General features: G+C 50.5%; 1 protein-coding gene across 1 annotated transcript in view; it reads left to right on the plus strand.

The window, feature by feature from the left end:
• FAM178B (family with sequence similarity 178 member B) overlaps positions 1 to 16,478 on the plus strand; it is an 83,935-nt gene that overhangs the window by 27,087 nt on the left and 40,370 nt on the right. Inside the window, exon 5 of the mRNA XM_081100674.1 lies at positions 12,743 to 12,857. Coding sequence (XP_080956800.1) covers positions 12,743 to 12,857 — 115 coding nt within the window. The remainder of the gene's footprint in view (positions 1 to 12,742; positions 12,858 to 16,478) is intronic.

The following is a 16,478-nucleotide window of genomic DNA, read 5'->3' on the forward strand; positions in this document are numbered from 1 at the left end:
GCGAGAAATTCAGCTCTCAAAACAGATTAGTTTTATTTTCACCAATAGTGTCTTTGGGCACTTTGTTCTTCCTCATTTGGTCACCATGCTTTTCCCTTTATTCCCAGAGCTCCCTGGGGCTTTGGGAGTGTCTTTGACATGCCCCTGTTTTGTGGGTAATTTTCTTTTCTGTCGTTGCCTGCTTTCATTCTCCTTCCTCCTCCTCTCCCTTCCTCCTTACCCCCTCCCAGATAATATTTATAAGGCTGCTTCATGGAAAAAGAATAAAACAAACAAAAAATGACCATAATCACACTGGCCAGGTAACCTTTGTTATTTTTTAAATATGTGTTTTATTGATTTTAGAAAGAGAGGAAGGAAGAGGGAAAGAGAGGTAGAGACATTGATGAGAGAGAAACATCAACATCTGTCAGCTGCCTCCTGCACACCCCCCTCTAGGGATCGAGCCCACAACCTGGGCATGTGCTCTGACCAGGAATCAAATTGGCAACCTCTTGGTGCCTGGGTTGATGCTCATACGCAGAGCCACATCAGCTGGGCTGTTGTTATTTTTAAAGTATTCCATGTACCAAGTGCAGGAAATTTAAATACTAGAGAAAGGTGCAAAGTGAAACTCCCTCTGGACTTGCTCCCAATAGCTACTTCCTCTCCCCAATACTCATTATTAGCAATCCCTTGTGATTAGTTCCAGGAACAAAGTGAATGCACAAGCCACATAATGTAAGTATTCATGCTTACAGATTTACTTACACCATACATCGTTTGCCACTTGAGCAGTCATCTGAAATTACCTCCAGAGCCCAGCCAGCATGGCTCAGTGGTTGAGCATCCACCTGTGAATCTGGAGGTCATGGTTCGATTCTCAGTCAGGGCTTATGCCCGGGTTGTGGGCTCGATCCCCAGTGTGGGGCGTGCAGGAACATCATCATTGATGTTTCTCTTTCTCCCTCTCCCTTCCTCTCTGAAATCAATAAAAATATATATTTTCAAAACGAAATGACCTCCAGTGGAGAGTTACTCTTATAGGAGTTTCCACTTCTCTCCTTGGATGTCCAGGAGCCTGCAGAGTGAGGAGTCCTGGAGGTGGCATGAGCCACCAGGCTGCAAAAAGAAAACATTAATGTATATATGTACATTTTAGCCCATTTAAAAAAAAGTTTTATTGAGTTTTAATTGACATATGTTAACCTGTACACAATAAAACTCACCACAGTCATGATAATAAACATGTCCATCACTCCCAAAGTGTTCTTGTGCCTTTTGTAATTCCTCCCCTTTTGTCTGTAGGAAACCACTTACCTGTTTTCTGTCACTACAGATTAGTTTGCATTTTCTAGAATTTTACATAAATGGAATCAGGCAGTAGGTTCTCTTTTTCTTGTCTGGCTTTTTACCTCAGCATCATTATTTTGAAATTCATCCATGTTGTTGTGCACCGATAGTTTATTCCTTCTTGTAGCTGAGTGGTATTCCAGTGTGGAGATTTACCACACAGGTTTGTTTATCCAGTCACCTGTTCATAGGCATTTTGGTTGTTTCTGTTTGGAACCTATTGAAATAACACTGTTGTGAACATGCTTATGCACTGACACCTGTTTCTTTCCCCTTGGGGTACCTGTCTAAGAGTGGACAGGCTGGGCCATGTGGGAGATGTATGTTTGCGTTTTTAAGACATTTCCAAACTTTTTTCCAAAGTGGTCATACCACTTCCCACCAGCAGTGGAGGGGTGTTTCAGCGCCCCACGTCCTTCCCACCACTCTCTTAATAGGCATGTGGTGGTAGCCCACTGGCATTTTACTTCACATTTCCCTAAAGAAGGATAATGTTTGTGTGACCTCATTTGCCATCTTTGGTGAAGTGTCCATTTTCTTACTGGGTTGGGTTATCTTCTTATTGAGTTGTGAGGGTTCTTTATATATTCTAGTTACAGTTCTTGGCAAGATACAAGTTTTGCAAGTATTCTCTCCCAATCTGTGGCTTTCCTTTTCATTTAGATGATAGTGTCTTTTGGAGAACATATTTTTTTATTTTAATGAAGTACAATTTATTCATGTTGTTTAATTTCTGTTTTTATTGTCATATTTGTGAAATCCGGGTCACTGAGATTTTTTTTCCTGTTTTCTTCTACAATTTTTCTAAGTTATAATTTTTATAATTAAAATAAATTTATAGCTTATAATTAGCCTTACATTTAGGTCAGTGATCCATTTGGAGTTAATTTTTATTTATGGTATAAAGTAAGATTAATTGCTTTACAGATGGCTGTCCTGTTGGTCCAGCACCACTTGTTGAAAGGTTATCCTTTCTGCATTGAACTACCTTGGCACCTTTGTCAGAAATTAATTGATCAAATATGTGTGGGTCTATTTTTGGACTCTATTCTGTTTCATTGATTTATATGTCTAAGTTTACCTACACTATCTTCATTACTGTAGCTTTATACGTGTGGAAATCCGGTAGTTTAAGTACTTCAACTTTGTTTTTCTTTTTGAAAGTTGTTTTAGCTCTTCTAGTTACTTTATAAATTTTAGAATGAACTTGTCATTTTCTACCAAAAAAAAAATCCTCCTTGAGTTTTTATTGGGATTGTACTGAACCAATAGATCAATTTGGGACTAATTGACATCTTAGCAATATTGTCTTTCAGTTCATGAACACAGGATATCTTTCCATTTCCTTAGATTTCTTTAGTTTCTTTCAGCACTTCAGTGTACAAGCCTTGAATTTCTTTTGCTGAATTTATTCCTAAGCATTTTATTCCTTTAGAAGGTCTTGTAAATGGAATTTTTTTAAATTTTATTTTTGGTTCCTTGCCAGTGTACTGATATACAATTGATTTCTGTATATTGACCTTCTGAACTACAATCTTAATAAACTCCTACTTTGCTGAGAATTTTTGCCAGGAATTAGCTTCCAGGACAATGTTGTTCATTCTCACCTACCCATTCCATTCTCTAGCAGCTTCTGTAGTATTTGTGTAGGAGGGGAGAGTATAATAAAATAAAATGACCCTGGCCAGTACATTCTTTGGATATTTTTCAAGACGTTGGATTTTAAGATGTTTATATGGTTTTTCTTATTTAGTCTCTCAATGTGGTGAATTACATTGATTTTTGAATGTTGATTCATTCACCCTTGCATTCTGGAGTCAGTCCTACTTGGTCGTGATGTAATAACTTTCTATGTATTGTTGGATTCAATTTGCTAAATTTTTGTTAAGATCCCTTCCATTATGTTCATGAGGATATTAGTCTGTAGTTTTCTCCTTCTGGTGTTAGCATCAGGGAATGCAGACTTCATAGAATGTGTTGAGAAGTATTCCCTTTTTCAATTTTCTGGAAAAGTTTGTGCAGAACTGGTATTATTTCTTCCTTAAATGTTTAGTAAAAATAGCCAGTGAGGCCATCTGGGCTTTAAGTTTCCTTTGTGGGAAGATTTTTAACTACAAATCTGATTTTTATAATGGCTATGTGGCTGTTTATGTTACCTACATCTAGTTTGTGTTCCTCGCATCTAAGTTGTCGAGTTTGTTGGTATAGATTTTTCATAATATTCCCTTATTATCCTTTTAACATCTGTTGGGCCAGTGATGGTGGTCATTTTCTCATTCCGATTTGGGAATTTCTCTTTCTGATCAGTCACATTACAGGTTTATCAACTTTGTCGATCTTCTGAAAGAACCAGCTTTGGGCTTCATTAATTTCCCTTACAGTGTTTCTGTTTTCTGACTTCTGCTCTTACCTTTATTATTTCCTTCCTTCTGCTTGTTTAGAGTTTGATTTGCTCCCCTCCCCCCCCCCCCCCCCCCCAGTTTCTTGAGGTGGAAACTTAGCTTATAGTAACTAATCTTTTTCAAGTTTTCCAAGTTATATAATGGACATAGGTAAGCATCATGGTACATTTACGTAATTTACAAATGTGTAATTGTTGGAGATATAAATTGAGATTTTTAATGGTGGACCTACACATCAGAAAGTTTGGAGACCAGCACCAGCATTCTTTGGAACTTAGGCTGACTCGTTGGAAATTTCGAGCAGAGACGGATCTTGGGGACACGGGATGCATGAATGGTGATAGAGCATAGGATGGGGTGGGTGGAGTAGAGACAGCAGTCACCCCCTTGGGGAACCCCGTGGCATACGAGGTAGCGTCGGACAAGGTGGTGCTCAGCAGTCAGACTGGGTGTAGTCACCAGGTGGCCAGCTCCAAGCCCTCGGGACTGTCCCAGTGTCGGCAGCAATGACAGATGGGAAGCACCTGGTGCACAGTGGACACTCAAAACATGACAGCTGTTTTCAGAACAAACGTGTTTTTTTATGAATGAGATGTCACTAAATAAACCAAAGGAACTCTAGGTACTGTCTGTCCCTTTTCTTAATGTCTATAGGTCTGCTTTTGCCATTTCTGTCCCAGATAGTTGGGTTGGGTTTTTCTTTTTGTTTTCTCAGAGGGCTTTTAAACATCAGAAATCCTTTTGTCTACACATCTGGTGGACACTTTCTGCCCTTCGCTGTCTCGTTAGGAGCTCCACACCTCGCTTGGTTCGCCTCTCACAGGCAGGACAGCCTCCGCGGGTGCTGTGTGGCAGGACGCAGTCCATCCAGGGCCTCCTGGAGCTCCCAGCGGACACAGCTCCCCCAGCCCCACGCTTTGTTAGTGAGCCACATCTCCCGTGGCAGTGGCAGTAGCAGTAGCAGCGGACACGTGTGGGTCCCCTTCACTCACTAACTTCCCTGGGCCCAGAGAGGAGGCTGGGACCCAGGTCTGCCAGCTGCACTGTTTACCCCACACTGGTACTGCGAGCAGGTTGTATAGATCCAGCCGGGCAGGAAAGTACGGGGGACCACCCATCCCGCAGCTCTCCTGCAGCCATCCTTTGCTTGGCTCGATCCCTTTAAAGTCTCCAGTTGCAAAGCAAAGATAACAGTAATTCGACTTCATAATTAATCCTCATTTTTTAAATGTAACTTTGTCAGTTGTGATAATAAAGGTTGTTTCATTAAAAATAATAGCTAACGTTTCTAGAGAGCTGTGGCAGGCACTAAGCCCAGGGTTTTGCCTATCTCATTTAGTCGCCAGGATAGTCCAACAGTAGATGGAACTATTTTCCCATTTTGCAGATAATCAGGGCTGGGAAGCCCGAGCTGCACACTTTTTGGGTGACGCTTTTTTTCAGAAAAATGAATGAGAAAGTACATAGTCTCCTGCGTGCCTGACCCAACCCTGGTCTGGCTCACTTTTTCATATTCTCTCTTGGTCTTAGTGCTCCAGCCTTGCAGGCCTTCTTTTCCTCCCATCTTCCTTCCTGCCACAGGGCCTTTGCACGTGCCAGTCCCCTGCCTGGCTGCACACCTGCTTCTCCCCACAGCTGCCTGCATTTGCCTTCTCAAAGCCATCTCCTCCTCTGGCTCACCTCTGTGGCACTCTGCCCTGTACCCCATGTCTTGTCCCCCTTCTCTCTACTCTCACACTCTTTTTCCACCCTTTGTGACTCTGGTCACAGTTCATGGTGAATTCTTTGATTCATGTTCTCTCCCAGGCTATGAGCTCCTGAGCACAGGGGCCACTCTTTGCTTGTTTTTGTTTAACCTTCTTTGAAGTTCGTGCAGCTGCGTGAGCCGGGTACACAGGAGGATCAGGTAGTGCCCGTGGAAAGAGAGGACGAGTCTCAGGCAGCAGGTGCATTGCCCACAGTGGACCTCACCATCCTTTCCCATCAGCTCCTCTGAGCCCCATCGGTCAGTGGGCTATGGAGCTGTCTGTGCAGCCAAGCCCCTGCAGCATTTGGCTGTTGCTGAGCCTCACAAAGGAGGAGGCCCAAGCCCTGCCCGTGAGGTGGCTCTGGAGGGCAACCTGGCCTGGGCATTCTGAGACCTCCTGGGCGATTCCAGAAAACAGCAGGGGCTGAGAACCCCTGGGCCACTGCCTTCCCTTCATTCCCCCACCTCACCCCACCCACCCGTTTCCACCGCAGGAGCAGGAGCAGGACAGGAGGGCGGGAGGGAGCCCGGGGGGGGGGGGGGGGGCGCTTTCCTTAGCTCAGCATTCCCAGCTTGGCTGTGCATCAGAACCACTTGGGAATTTTCAAAAATTCCAAAGCCCCAGCCACACCCCAGACTACTTAACGGCAGTCACTGGTGGGACACAGATGGAGCCATTTCTGAAGCTGCACCCAAAGTGACTCCAAATGTGCAGATAGTCCGGGACCCACCGCGTGCTCCCGCTGTGTCCTTGTCCAGAGCAGAGCACACGCGGTCCCCACACGCGCCCGCCTGAGAGGCCGGGCCGTTGCCCGGTGCTGGGTGTGCAGATTCTGTTTCTTTTCTTTTTTAAAAAATTCTTTGTTGTTGTTATTGTTACATTTCAGAGCAGTTTTAGTGTTTCAGAAAAATGAGTGGGAAAGTACAGAGAGTTCCCATTTTCTCTCCCTCTCCCCCACTCCTCTCTCTCTCTCTCTCTCTCACACACACACACACACACACACACACACACACACACACACACAGTTTCTCCTGTTAGTCACATCTCGAATGAGTGTGGTGTCTCTATTAGGACTGATGAGACATACATAAAGGTTACTAACTGAAGCTCGTTCTTTAGCTTAGAGTTCACTCTTTGTGTTGTATGTTCTGTGGGTTTTAGTAAATGCGATGACATCTCTCGCCATTGGCGTCTCACACAGAACAGTTTCACTGCCCGAAGAACCCCGTGCCCCACCTGCCACTCCTCCTCCTGCGCCCCGGCCCCTGCAACCACTGCTCTGTCCTGTCTCTGTGGTTGCCTTTTCCAGGTGTCATGCAGTTGGACTCATACTCTTAGCCTTTCAGAGGCTTTTTCACTCATAATATGTGCCAGAGGCTTCCCGTGTCTGTTAATGGCCTGATAGCTTGTTTCTTTGTTTCATCGGCCACGAATGCTCCACTGTCTGTGTGAACCACTGTTCATCCGTCACCTACTGAGGACATCTTGGTTGCTCCCAAGTTTTGACAGTTACGAATAAAGTTGCTGTAAACATTCATGTGCAGCTTTTTGTGTGGGCCGGCGTTTTCTCATTTGGGGAAAATACCAAGGAGCACAATTGTTGGATCATATGGTTGGTTTTGTAAGAAACTGCCAGACTGTGTTCGAAAGTGGCTGTACCGTTTGGCATTCCCCCCGGCAATGAATGAAATGCCTGTTGCACCAAGTCCTTGCCTGTGTTCGGTGTCTTCTGTCTCCTTTTATTCCAGAGATCTGGAATATTCCAATGTCTCAGGTTCAGAAATCAAAATGAGAGAGAACATGGTGGCCCAGGCATTCAGGGACTCACTGGGAAGCCCTTTGCTTGTGTGTAAATTCCTCTCAAACTCTTGCTTTCTAAACTTGGGATGGTGATCTGCCACCGCCTTCCCAGGTCACCCTGAGGGGCCCTGCATCCTTAACAACAACCCAAGCATGCACACTGAGGTGGCAAAGTGAGGAAGTGGTTGCCTGGGCCTGGGACCTGATAGCCGGGCCTCTCGCAGCCATCTTGGACCTGAGGCGGCCCTGAGAAGGAGAGGCACATGCTGAGAATGGCACAGCAGGAGGTGGGCACCCAGAGCCCTACAGGTCAGTCAGGTCCCTGCAGCCCACTTGCCTCCAGGCTTCCTTTTTATCAAAGAGAATTAAAATCTAGCTTATTTAAAACCAGGCAGGTTCTTTGTTTTGTCTGTGGTCTCTGTTATTTGCACCTGAACCTAATTCTAGCTGATACGAGTGGTTCAGTGGTTTGGCACAATGCAGGTCTGTCCCACACAGCAGGGCCTGGAGTGCTCCACTGTGTTAGGTGACACCGGGCGGTAGTGTGAGTTACAGAGGCAGAAGAGAGGTGGCGTGAGGACGGCATCACCTACCCTGTGCACACCCTCGGCCCCACGAATAAACAGGCCAGGGCTGACAGAGGCTGTGTGTGGTGGGTGGGTGGAGGGCTGTAGATGGGGCTGCGTGCAGGCTGGGCTACACAAGGCAGGCAGAGAGGCTGTGGTGGCACCAAAGGGGGGCCTGGTCTCAGGGAGTGGGGAGAAAAGGAGAGTGAAGAGGCCCATGGGCGGTTGCACAGCGTCAAGAAAAAGAAGGTTCTGGAAGAAGGTGGGTAGAGCAGGTCTGGAGAAGGAGCCAGTGGGGGTGAGAGGCCGAGAACAGAGTGGATCATGGCTTGTCAAGATCCTGCTAGGCGCCAGCTTTCTGCTGTGAGAGGCACCGTGAGTGTTGGGAAAACACGGCTCTTCCCAACGATGGGTGGGCACCGTGCTTCCTTTAGGAACCAGCACCCCATTAAGGCTGCTGATGGGAGACACCCCCCCCCAGCATGGGGCCTCACCCTGTAGTTGTGCCATGAAATGAGTGCATTTTTAAAATATGGACTTGATAGGCATAATGGATCCCTTTGGTAACATCACTCCCTCCCCACATGACTAGCCTGCTCCTTTGCCCTGCGTCCTTGCCCCAGTCTGCAGGGCAGCAGACCCCCACCCTGGGCCTCGCACGCCCAATGTGTGCAGGGCAGCAGGCCTCCACACTCAGTCTTGCACACCCCAGCATCTAGAGGGCAGCAGGCCCTACCCCGGGCCTCGCACCCCCAGCACCCGGGCTCTGCTGGGAGGAGCTGCACTCTGGCCTCAGGTCCCTGTGGCTCTATCTTCTGTCTGTGACATCGCCGTCACCCTGGCCACCTTTCTCCCAGGCCAGCTGCCTACCTGCCATCATTTATATATTTATTTGTCGACTTGTCACATGCACTATTTCCCTACCCACTCATCAGTTCCAAGAGACCAGGACACGCACACGCACACGCACACGCACACGCACGTGTGTCTGTCTCTCCTACATTGCTGGACCCCAGCATTCAGTGTTCACTTACTGTTTGTTGAGTGAATAAGACTTTAAATGACAAAGGCTGAATCAGTGACGTTGAAATGAGTTTAAATTTGACTAGGAAAGTGCTGAGGGAAGCTAAGGAATTAGAGTTGGGAGGGCAGGCAGGATGGGTTTTAAGCCCACACTCTGGATTGGGGCTCAGTCTGATGATTGGCAGTGATGGTGTTTGGGAGCAGCCCCCATGAAGGCTGAGGCGGTGGAGCCCTCCTCCAGGTCCTGGGCTGTGTGGTTCCCAGTCCCACGCACACAGGGCCTGGACAAAGTGGGGTTATGTGAAGCCACTGCTATGAGGCGCAGATGGAAAAGTCACTGGTTTAGGCCTGATGCTTTTTTTGCCCTGCCTGTCTTCGACGCATCCGTTCCATCCCAGGAGAGCCACCAACAGGGACGCCTCCAGACCCTCAACCTCTAAACAGAGGCAGCTGTGCGAGCTGTTGGCGCTGGAGGAAGGCACGGCCGGCCCGGGGATCGCCTCGGATGACTGCCGTGGGCGTGGAGACTGAGGGAGATGGAGCTGGTAGCTCCATGCCTGGGTTTTCTTCTGTGCCAGCTCTCCAAAAAACCCTCACCCGGGACACGCTCAGGAAAAGCTGAGCGCATGGCCTACTTACAGACAGCGTTAATTATGGGCTCTCTGGTGCCTGTTGTCACTTAGCCAACTTCCGGGGCTGTGATGACATTTATCCCCAGGCAGCCCAGCACCCGTTCTCTGAAACTGCTTCTGGCACCTGTGCCTGGGTCACTACTGGACAATGCCAGGCTCCAGGCTTGAGGCTGGTGTCTCCCCCGCTCCAGCACCAGAGCACCTGTGTGGGCCTCAGTGGGAAGGGTGTAGGCCCCACACAGCACCCTTTGGGTCTGACACCCTGGCAGGATGTTCTGGCCCAGCTGGGCCTCCCAGGGCCTCGCCCTAGCTTGATTCTCTTTCCATACGCGCCTTCCCCTCGCTGGAAAGTTCATCGCCGCCCACACATGCGTGCACGTACGAGCACGTCCCCAAGGGCCTGGTAAACAGCTCTCTCTCCAGCGGAGTCGCATTGTGTTTTGCAGACTTCATTCTTCCCAGCTGGTTGTGAAGCGGACAAGGGCTATCATTACGCTCTCTTGTTAAGCTGCCTGAGAGGGAAAAAACAAACAAGGAAAGTTTTTCCTCCTCCGGGAGTCTAATTACTTGTTGGGTGAGCCTGGACCCATATACATTTCCGAAGAGAGAGACACCCGATGCGGCCGAAGCCACGTCCTTGGATGGGGCTCAGACCCCCTACCCGCCCCTCCGCTGGCTGCTGGCTCTGTAGCCGGCTCCGCAATGAGTTTAGGCCACTTGGTGACTTGCCTTGGTCTCTGGACATGCTCCTCTGTCTTTGTCATTTCTGTGGCTTTGCAAACGGTGTGCTTCCTTTCCTGTTGCCTGTGCTGATCCTTGCCCTCCTTTCTCTGGACAGTTGATTCCGCTCCTCTGAGCAGGCGCCATACTTTTCACCTGCTTTGTTTTCTGCGTGAACATGCTCCTGTATTCATATGTCCACCTGGCTCCTCTCCCTCCTAGACTGCGGGCTCCCTGAGGTCAAGTTCTCACAGGGTCCCCTTTATAGCCTTAGCACCGGCACAGTTCCCGCACATGGGCGCAGGGAGGTGGCCCTCAGGAGAGCGCATCCACCCTCTGACAGCAAGGTTGGGGCATACCTGCTAGTGCCCCAGCCCCGCCTCCAGGTTCTTCCTTTCTTTCTTTTCTTTTCTTTTCTTTTTTTTTTTGGGGGGGGGGGGGGCGGGGTTAATCCTCACCCGAGGATATTTCTCCATTGATTTTCAGGGAGAGTGGAAGAGAGAGGGAAAGACAGAGAGAAATACTGATTGAGAGAAACACACCGATTGGTTGCCTCCTGCACGAGCCCTGACCGAGGAGCTTGCAACCAAGGTATGTGTCCTTGACTGGAATCAAACCCGGGACGCTTTGGCCCGCAGGACCACGCTCTACCCACTGAGCCAAATCGGCTAGGGGCCTCTTCCAGGTTCCTGATCCGACACCTCATTCATTGTCAAATCCTGCATTTGTGTTCTGACACTGCCGGCTTATTTTATGACTTGGTGTCAGTTGTCCTCTTAGCCGTGCACTACTTCGTCAGATTGGTTTAGGATGGCCTGCCTTCCTTCTTTCCTTCCTTCCTTCCTTCCTCTTCCTCCACTGCGTCTTGATGGGCATGGGGGCATGTCATGTGCAGAGAGGACATTGTAGCATTTCATCTTTAGGAAACATGCTTGGCCTTGTTTTTATTTTTCTGTTCTCCTGTTTCTGAAAATGTCCTTAAATAGTCTGACAAAAACAAAAGCCCTGAGTGAAAGGTTAGAGTCAGGAAAAATAGCCATCTCAGACAGTGATGAAAGAAAATTGAATTTATTTAAGGGAAGGAGATGGGGGGTAGACTATCCAAAGGGAAGGGCTGCACAGAGAAAAGGGGGCCTTGGAGACAGGGTAGGCGGTAAGCCTGGGACGAGCTGCCACTGCCCATTGCTCCCCTGGTTGCGAGTCTCATGGGGCCCCTTAGAGGCTGGGGGACTCGTGCCTGTGGGGGAAGGGCACGGGCGTGCTCCTTGGAGGGAGAGCGCATGCTGGGTCCTTTGTCCTGAGTGTATTTGTCTCAGGGAGGTCTCGCGGAGTGTCTCATAGAATATCCATCAGCTTTCCAGCTGTGTTCTTTCAGGGTCGTGGTCTCCACTGATGGATGGGTCAGTGCCAGGGCCGGGGTCATTAGTCACTGCAGCTGGTCCTGAGGCAGCCACAGCACTGAGACGGGTGTTTTCTGCGGTTTTGAGGCCTCTGGGGCAGGGCTCGCATCTGGCTCAGCCCTGAGGGCCTCAGTGTCCTGAGTGCCTTGCTGCTTTTCTAGGCTTGGAGCTAAAATACAACTGAGCCCTGGCCGGTTGGCTCAGTGGATAGAGCGTCGGCCTAAGGACTGAAGGTCCCAGGTTCAATTCCGGTCAAGGGCACATGCCCGGGTTGCAGGCTCTGTCCCCAGCTGGAGGCAGCCGATCAATGATTCTCATTGTTATTTCTATCTCTCCCTCTCCCTCCTCTCTGAAATCAATAAAAATATATTTAAAAAATAAAATACAACTGAGGCCTAGATGTTATCTTTGGGGAGGAAAAGGTCAGGGGTCCAAACCGTCTGACCAGCGATCTGAAAGATCTGGGTCCAGACCGCACGACCAGTGAATGATATGCTAGGGGAGGACAGGTTACCCTGGGGCAAGGGTCTTCTTTTCCAGTTTGCCCTTTGCTAGGCATCGGGGCTTTCTGCCTGGTGATCCTCTGTATCTGGCCCATCGTCCTTGCCCTGGGAGTCTAACACTGAGTATGTAAGGTTTCCCCTTTGTGGATGGGGCCAGATTATCACTTGTGTTTTGTAAACTGGTCAAGAGAAGATGGTGCTCACAGCCTGTGCTTGCTGAGAAAACACCGGCAGGGATGGGGGCCTGGGAAACCCGGTGGCCAGGGCCAGGGCCCTGTGTGGCAGAGCCGGGTGCTGAGACGGGCGTTTTGTGCCATTTTGAGGGCTCGCCGTCTGGGTCCACTCTGAGCAGCTTAGTGCCCTGCGGACTGCCTGCCAGAGATGGTCAGGTGGTCCATGGCTTGAAGGTCAGAGAATGAAGGTCCAGGTTCCCAGAGCCCCAATGAGTGTCTGGGAACCACAGGTCCATATTTCTGCAGGGGGTGCCTGTGCCGCATGATGCAGAAGCTGGTCCCCTCCGGCCAGGCTGGTCTCCACAGCCCCCCCCCCCCCCCAGGAGGTGTGTGCCCTGTCTTCCTCCGCCTGCTCTAACCCTTGCCTCCCTCTGGCCTGACAGATGAGGATGTGCGCATGTGGTGCCCCTCAACGCAAGAGGTCATGGAGGTGGTCTGCAGCCTGGGCACCCACATCCCTGCTCTGTGCGCGCAGGGGCCCTCTCCGCATGGCAGGAGGTGAGTGCAGCCCCTTTCCCATGTCCTCCCTCACCAGGTAAAGGGACTCAGTTCAGACCCATCAAAATGTATCCGTTGAGTAGGACCAGGTTTTTCCTCAGTACTAACATTAAGAAACAAAACAAAGTAGTACCCCTACAAAGAAGGGTTCTTCTAAAAATATATTCATGCTGGGAAATATTAATTTAAAGTATATACTGTTCTATAAATGTAACACAACTAGCCATTCATTGCACAAAGCTATCAATTTCATTATTTGTAGAATGATCCTCTGTGGAGAGCAGCTACAGTGTTTGGACAGGTTCAAGCCTCGGACTAATGAGAAGGCACAGTCCTCTCATTGCCATGTGCAAGTCCCAGCCTGGAGGGCAGAGCCCTCCCAGCACAATTATAGCCAACAGCTATAGTTGTAAGCTTGAACCTATGGTCGGAACACGTGGCCCCATGTGCCTGAGTGACGTGGGCTTGATAGAGTTCAGGTGCATGTAATTGAGTAGGATCGAAACCCATGAGAATGTTGTAAACATCTTGACCACGCCTTTACTTTGCCTCGTGGAATCTGGCTATAAAATAAAGATTTGGCTTGCAGGCACTGTCGCTAGCTCTCCATCAGAGAGGACAGCGTCCCACTGAGACCCAGCTTTTATTTTCTTGTCTGTCTTTTCTAAATCCTTCACCACCCGCACTCAGGTTCACCCTTGGCTGTGCTGGTGCGGCATAAGTGGCACCCAATGTGGGGCTGAGTATGCCATGGCCATGCCGGCTTGCCACAATCCTCAGCGCAGTGAGCATTTATAAGCTAGAAAAAAGAAAGATTTCTTCTGACTTTTTATATAAAAAGTTGAGCATCAGTGGTTGAGCATCAGCCAATGAACCAGGAGGTCACAGTTTGATTCCCGGTCAGGACACATGCCCGGGTTGTGGGCTTGATCCCCAGTGTGGCATGTGCAGGAGGCAGCCAATCGATGATTCTCTCTCATCATTGATGTTTCTCTCTCCCTCTCCTCTCCTGTCTGAAATCAATAAAAATACATTTTTTTAAAAGTTCCTAAGCTCGGGGAAGCCGAGTCTGAGGGAATTACACGACAACCCCACACGAGTACCCGAGAACCTAATGCATGAACTGTCAGGCTCCCAGACCTGGCGGCACAGAAAGAACCAGGCCCATGCGTCTTGCTGCTTTGGTTGGCATCTCTTCTGCTCCTTCCTGATGCAGAGCCCTCGCTGCCCCGCCTCTCCCAAGACATGCCCCAGTCTCTTCAGTCCATCTGCAGGCCTCCGCGTGGCTCCCACCCTCGTGGCCAGCAGGGCACTGTTGCTCGGTGACATCCACGATGCTCCATTTGTGTGCGGGTGTGCCCTTTGTGCACTGGGCTGGGTGATGCTAATTTGCATGAGCATGGTCCCTGCCCTCTAGGAACAAAGCCATACAATACCCATCAGTTGGATGGACAGTGAGGAGACCTGGGCTGTGAAAGCCGTACACGTTATGAGCTTGTTCTACAGGTTATGGCCCATCTAACCTCTTTCTGGATAATTCTTTCAGAAGTTGGTTTGAGATACAACAGAGTATTTAGAACCCTGAGTGGGCGGTTACATGGGAGCCCCCTCCTGCAGACTCCCTGGTCCCAGAAGGTGCTGGGATCAATGTCCGTCTGCGGAGAAGGCCCACGCTCTCTAAAGAATTTCTTCCACAACGGCGACTAGTAATCATCTGCCAACCAAACCACACTGGCTTGCCGTGACTGCCCCGCGTGTGCCTGCCTGCAGCTCCACCCCCACTCCCCTGAGCTTGAGCCAGAGGGATCAGCCTCTTCCCAGCCCAGAGCTGCCATCACACCACCCCCTAGGGTGGGTCAGGAGGGAATGACACTCAGGAAACAAATGCGCATTGGAAGTAGGGATGCTGTGGGGCTCAGAGAGCCTGGCTGGAGACATAAGCACTCATCACTCTACGCTCGCAGAGCCACTCCCCTCCCCCTCCCTTCCGTGGCTTCCTGCCGCAGATGCTTCAGGATAAACCACTGAGCTTGGAGGCCACGGGAGGCGGGCGGGTGGGCCTGGAACTGTGGCCCTTTAAATGTGTCCCCTCAGATACCTGTGAACAAACCCAGCACGCAGACTTCGGCCTTACCAGGTGCAGTCAGCGTGTGCAGGAGACAGGCAGAGCCAAGTGGTCCTCAGACCAGACCCAGGCACCACCAGAGCCGCGGTGATAGCCCAGCCTCTTTCCCTGGGCCCACACCCTGGGCTTGCGGTTGACGCCGTTTCCCAAGAGCATTTAGAGCTGGCCCCAAGGAGCAGGCAGTGGCCACGGGGGACTCCCTGTCACAGCGCTGTAAGAGCCGGTAGAACTGCCTGCCAGATGAGACCTGAGGAGGTGTATCTGCCTGGACACAACCTCCTGCAGAGGAGCATACAGGTCCTGGACGCCTCCTGTGACCCGCGTGGGGGCCGGTGGCGAAGATGCCCGGTGTTGCTTGTGGGCCTGGCTGGCTGCTGTGCTTGGGGAAGCGCTGGGGGTCATGGGTAGGAAGATGACATGTCTGGGGGGTTCAGGAAGCAGGTCCAGCATCTCCTCCAGCAAAGGTATGGCATCCTTCGTGGATACACGGGTCACAAGAGCACTGCAGGGCCGGCTGCCTCCTCCTACCACCCTCCTCATCTTGTTCCTGACCAGACTCAGAGCAGACCCGCCCTGTGCCAGCTGGGTCCACACCAGGGACATCTCTCCTCTGTCGGCGTCCGGGATGCCCATCTCGGGCAGAACAGATGCGCTGGGTCTCCTGCGGGGCACCCACAGGGCCTCGTGATGGCCAAGGCTGGACACAGGGCTGAGCGTCTACGCTGCCCACGGCTTGGCTGCCTTTCCCGCTGCTATGAGAAATTCAGGTCTCCTACCATCTGTTCTTAATCTCAGATTTCCTTAAACCATCACCATCTCTCAGAGAGCCTCGAGATGTCCTTTCAGAAAGACACGGCCCTTCTGCAGTGGATACGTGCGACAGTCTGCTATCCGCCCATTGCAAAGAGTCGCCCCTCTGCCAGCAACACGCGGAGAGACCAGGAGGGTGTTAGAAAGGGGGAGCGGGGGAGGAGGGACCAGTGTGGGTGCTGAACGAGAGCTCTGCTTCTCCGAGAGGCTATGCCACGGGCTCCGGAGTCTCACCTGGGAAGAAAGGGCAGGGCCGCAGGGACCATGGCTGGTCCTCCAGGGCCGCTTCCGATGACAAAGCCGAGAGCCATGCTTGGATACAGGCCTGCCTCTTGGCCAGCAGGCCCGCGGCCGTGCCCGGGGCTTGACGCCCCCCACGTGGCCCTCGGAAAGGAACAGTGAGCAGATGACAGTCCACTGAAAGGGCACCCCGCTGGTCAGGGGCCCTCTTCCCCTCAGAGCAGCTCTGGGTTGTGGGGGGCGGTGCCCACACTTCTTACCCTCCTCCCGCTGAGGTCGCAGTGCTGCCATACAGATAGTAACTTATTTTTTCAACCCTTGGGAGAAACAAAACGGGGCTGGTTTTCCAGAAGACCTGATACATTTCTAATTCTTCCCCCAAAAAGAAAAATTACTCAGTGGGTCACGGTGACCCAGACTCCAGCTCCTGGTGCTGCTAGTGGGGT

Source organism: Myotis nattereri (assembly GCF_964212035.1).
Source record: "Myotis nattereri genome assembly, chromosome: 10".
Lineage (NCBI taxonomy): Eukaryota > Metazoa > Chordata > Mammalia > Chiroptera > Vespertilionidae > Myotis > Myotis nattereri.